General features: G+C 31.7%; 1 protein-coding gene across 1 annotated transcript; it reads left to right on the top strand.

Annotated features, from left to right (window-relative positions):
- Nucleotides 3,318-4,429, top strand: LOC104772538. Its single transcript, XM_010497140.1, has one exon. It carries the CDS (start codon nucleotides 3,461-3,463, stop codon nucleotides 4,427-4,429), a length of 969 nt encoding a protein of 322 aa, XP_010495442.1. The 5' UTR covers nucleotides 3,318-3,460.

The raw sequence follows: 5,470 nt of genomic DNA, 5'->3' as shown, positions 1-5,470 counted from the left end.
TTTTATTTTGTAATTACGAGCCTCATGTAGTCTTTGAGTGCAATGGGTTGGTGTTATGCGTAGTCGAATACAATACGAGCTCCCAGATGTTATTGATAACGCATAACAACAAGCCATGGCAATGAAACACTATAGTTGATATACTCAATGAATGGATTCTTTGGAAACAACTTTGGATCTAGGTTGAACCCTATAGAAATTGAAAATTCTGATTTTCGCTTGACCCCTGGCTAAAAAACCCCTAGAAATTTCTACGCTTGCTGACTATTTTGTCACTCCATGTATATATATAGCTAAGCTAGCTAGGGTTCTATGTGTCACCGACTCACCCCTTTTAAAACTATTTCCGTTTCTTATTTATCACATAAATGCTGTTAAATGTTAATTAATATTCGAGTTAAATTTTAGGAACATAAATTAGGGAAAATTGATGCAGGTTGCAGAGGAAAATATCTTTGGAATATAAATTGCCTGATGTAGCAATTAATGGCGTTTGGGTTGAATATAAAGTTCATCATCCTTATCCAGGACCTTATAATATTATTCACAAAAACTGTTTATTAGAAAATATTTTAATTTTGATGTTAGGCAAGAAAAAGAAGAAGACATATCTTAATTCCTTTCTCTTTGTCTTTGTGCACTAGAACATTATCTTGATAGGAATACACATGATAACAGTTTCAGCTTTGATATAGGAAGACACTAATAATCATCAAATATAAAGAAAATAAACAAAGGTAAAATAAAAAGGATTGGAATTTTTTTTTCTTTCCCAATTTTTCTCATTTTTTTTTTTTCATTTTATACTTTTAAATCTCTATTTTTCCTCTTTCTCTAACTGAATTTTTAGTTTTAAACATTATTCTTACGTTTTAGATCAAGATCTTTCATATTCTAGGCCAATTCGTGAATGATTCCTCCATCTTCAAGATTGATGTTTAGTATTTTATTTTGATATATTCATAGGTTAATTAGGTTAGATTAGGATGATTTAATACAGAAATAGTGTTGTCAATGATAAATTCAATTTTCAAATTCTTAATAATTTTGGTAAGTGTTAATTTAAGAACATATATTTTGTAGAATTCATCTATTTTTGGATTTAAAAAAAAGAGATAATTTTTTAAGAAAATATGAAGAAAGTTTGGATCATTTCCACTAATTTTGTAATAATTTTTTAAAAATTAAATACTCAAACAAAAAATATGGATATCCCATTAGAAGTTTTCCCTTTTTTTTACAACCAAAAACAGATATTCTTTGCCCAATCTCTTATCCGCTGGACTAATATAAATATTGTGAAACGAATAATAATTAAAAAAAATTATTATATAATAGAAATTTACATTTGGTGGATACGGGTGTCCAAAATATACATGCCTATGTTCTCTCATTTATAACTTATTTGTAATCGTTTCTAGGCCAACCGATGGTCTGGTGAAGTCTTGAAGTACTGATTAACACTCAAACACCCAAATATTCATAAACCAAAATAAAACTTAACCAAAAACCAAAATGATAAAAATTTGGGTTAATGTTGTTATACTAAATAAATATGTTTACACATACTAAATGAATAATTCTAATTCTTGACATGTCCTATTACATGATAAAATACATTGAATTTTCCCAAATAAATTTTACTATTTTCAATTGAACTAGCATAAGTTCAAAATAATATAAAAAATACATAAAATATGTTCTATAACAGTTAAAAATATTAAAACAAAAAAACATAATCTAATATAGGTAAACCATATATAAAATAATAAGAATAAAGAAGTCAATTAATTTTGTAATATTTTTATTATAACATATGGTATATAAATATACTATGAATTATATTTATGTTTATTCCATGCAAGAGTTTAAAAATGTATATTTTCGTCCAGTCCCGTCATGTTTTCGATTGAAAATACAAATTTTTCCCATATTCAAAATGTCTCATATTGGGAATGTTTTCTTTTATGCAACGGAAATTTGAGAATAGGTGTAAAACATGATGGAACATGACAAAATGAAAAGAGAATTACGTCCACCCCTAATATTCGTATTTGTCTCAAACAGGTTTTCATCGTTGTTAGCGGTTATATATTTGATTTGATAGTTCATAGATTTAATAAAATCTAACCAATCATTTATCTGATTTAGTTTGTTGTTAGTTCAACCATTTTGTTGTTCTGAATTTTAAAATATTGGTGAAACTATTATTATTTCAAATTTTCAAACATTAATAACCTAAACCAAAAATCAAACTAAAATCTCAATTAGTATGAGTTTGATTATAAATACTAAAATAAATTGGTTTATAAACATAACTGTTGTACCCACGATTTGTCATCTCGGATAACTGGCAAAGGGCATGGGCCGGGCACACTAAGCGGGCTAAGGATGTAGCTCGGGTCGGCTCATCAGGCCCATAGAAAAGAAGAGAGCGCGGAGAGGTGACACACCAGTCAGCTCGCAGCTCGAGCTCGGTCAAAGATTTCTGCATTCAAGTGTATTAATTAGGACGCGAAAATTATGTAAAATTAATTATGCGTTAATTGGGTAATTAATTTGTCTGTATAAATATGTATGGGGGGAGTCTTTGTGAGGGATCGAACATTTTTTCTTTCAAGCAGTATTATACAATTTTAGCATTCAAACACTCTTTTTCAGTTCGGAACTCTTAACGGTGATAAGTTCCTCTACACATAAATCACTTTGGAAGAAGAGAATTGATATCAGTTCTCACAATAACCCCGCACGTACGTGCGGGTCCGAACCTAGTTATTCTTACGTTTTGGATCAAGATCTTTCATATTCTAGGCCAATTCGTGAATGATTCCTCCATCTTCAAGATTGATGTTTAGTATTTTATTTTGATATATTCATAGGTTAATTAGGTTAGATTAGGATGATTTAATACAGAAATAGTGTTGTCAATGATAAATTCATCTTCATATTTTTAATCTTGTGGATCAAAATGTCTCTCATACTCATTGCTTGCTTCATCTATGTACATTTTATACATGAGAGAGGATGGAATATGAAGGAGGGGTGCTGAAACCGTGGAGGTTTTGAGAAGCCCTAAATAAAGAAATCATTTATTGGATACGTTTGGTGTTTCACTCATCTTTTAAACTGCACAAAGCCATTTTTATCGACGTTGCCAATGTTAATTAAGATGTCAAATATAGATTCCTTCTTTATCGGTGTTCCATCAAATAATCTCTCAACTTTTCTTTCTCTCTCTCTCTTTCTCTTGCCAACACTCAAAAACTCTATTCCCAAGCGAATCAAACAAACTAATTTTATTTTGTCTGTTGATTACTAAACATATAGGAAACGTTTAACTATCATCTCGCGTAATCCATTTTTTTCCAATAGAAGGGAAGATCAACATCTTATGCAAGACAAAATAAGAGCAAAGTACGTGTTTGTAATTCTTTTAGGTTAATAGGGATTGTAATAAAAGATGTTATCATTCCGAATGCCATCTATCGGAAGCCAACCTACGGCATTTGCTGCAAAAATAACAGACAACCCAAAGACCGTGGCACAACTCAAGTCAGCTGCGACACCTTCGCCTCATAGCACTGTCACGTGCGGTTACCAAGCTCATGTGGCAGGGTTCTTTCGAAACGTCACCGTTTTATGGTCTAAGAATCTTATGAATCATTCCCTTACCGTCATGGTCTCGAGTTTGGACAATGACATGAATTATTGTTGTAAGATTGATCTTGTGAAGCCATGGCAGTTTTGGAGCAAGAGAGGGTCAAAGTCATTTGACGTTGAGGGAAACTTTGTGGAGGTCTTTTGGGATCTTCGGTCAGCAAAATTGGCTGGGAACGGTAGCCCCGAACCTGTGTCAGATTATTACGTGGCAGTAGTTTCTGATGAAGAGGTTGTTTTATTGTTGGGAGATTTAAAGCAAAAGGCGTACAAGCGGACGAAGTCAAGACCGGCATTGGTGGAAGGGTTCATATATTTTAAAAAGGAAAGCATTTTTGGGAAGAAAACGTTTTCGACTCGGGCTAGATTTGATGAGCAAAGAAAGGAACATGAAGTGGTGGTGGAGAGCTCCAATGGAGCGGCAGAGCCAGAGATGTGGATAAGCGTGGACGGGATCGTGGTTGTGCACGTGAAGAATCTACAATGGAAATTTAGGGGAAATCAAATGGTGTTGGTGGACAGGACACCTGTGATGGTCTACTATGACGTTCATGATTGGTTGTTTGCAACTTCCGAGACTACGGCTACTTCAGGGTTGTTTTTGTTTAAGCCTGTTGCGGTTGGAGCGATGGTAGATGATTGTTTTAGCGATGCCGAGGAAGGCGATAGTGGAGGAGGGAGTAGTCCTTTAAGTCGTTACAATTCAGCATCAAGTGGTTATGGACCATTGCATGACTTTTGTTTGTTTCTTTATGCTTGGAAACTTGAATGAAGAATAATAATTCCATAGTGTGCTTTCAAATTCAAATCTGTTTTTGGTAAGATGACATAGAGATATTAGAAACTTTTATTTTAGTTTATAATGCATGATTTTGAAATAGCTAGGCGATTTGGATTTTGAACTCCAATTGTTTTCGCACATGAAGTACTTAAATCCTTCACATGTCAAAAGCTAAATCTTCCAAATGTCATTAATTTGGATTCTGAAATACTTAGTCTCTAAAGCTAAACCATATTCTTATATCTTAAGAAATTCCTTATATATCAATAGAAGAAATATTATCTTAAAAAAAGTTGATGTGTCATCGCCAAAGAGCTTGATGATAAAAATATATTATATCCGAAAAATTAATCCTATGTTTTCAAAACTTTGGAAATATATTTTTTACGATGAGACAATAACATTTATATAATTGGAAAATATTTAACAATAGTAACATGATTTTCTTTTTATCAAGACTAGGTTTTGAATCCACGCTACGCGTGGGTTTATTTAATATATTTAGATGAAATTATATATAATTGATGACAATTATAAAATATTAACTTCTGAAAATTTTAAGTTATTATTTAGACAATAATTTAATAAGAAAATCTTTAGTTAAGAAAATTTGATCAAAAGAATCATGAACTAGTTTTGATCATTCATATTCAATTGAACACCACCACTTATGGCTTCATATTTTTTTCATTTACTTTTCATATTCTTTCTCGTCATCTTCATTTTCAGTTTTGCATGGTAATTGTAATCATTACTTTTATCGTTGCGTTTTCGTTATACTTCTATTTTTTTTTTCTTGTCTGATTTCCCGCTTTCTTCCACTGGATAATCATTGAGAACATTATTGTTTTAAATTACCACATAACTTCCGTCCGATTCTTCATTATACTTTTATTCTTCCTCGTCTACGTATGCTTTCTCATTTTCTATCACTGAATAATCATTCAAAACCTTTTTGTTTTGAAATACTACACAACTTACTTTTTGTTGGAAATTATTGGAAATTTTATTATTGTCTAAAGTAAAGAACAG

Source organism: Camelina sativa, chromosome 20 (assembly GCF_000633955.1).
Source record: "Camelina sativa cultivar DH55 chromosome 20, Cs, whole genome shotgun sequence".
NCBI lineage: Eukaryota > Viridiplantae > Streptophyta > Magnoliopsida > Brassicales > Brassicaceae > Camelina > Camelina sativa.
Note: the sequence above shows the minus strand (reverse complement) of the source record. Positions and strands in the feature narration are given on the sequence as shown.

What these genes read in the sequence shown, in the direction of transcription:
- LOC104772538 (XM_010497140.1), top strand. Translation starts at nt 3,461, where the DNA reads ATGTTATCATTCCGAATGCCATCTATCGGAAGCCAACCTACGGCATTT.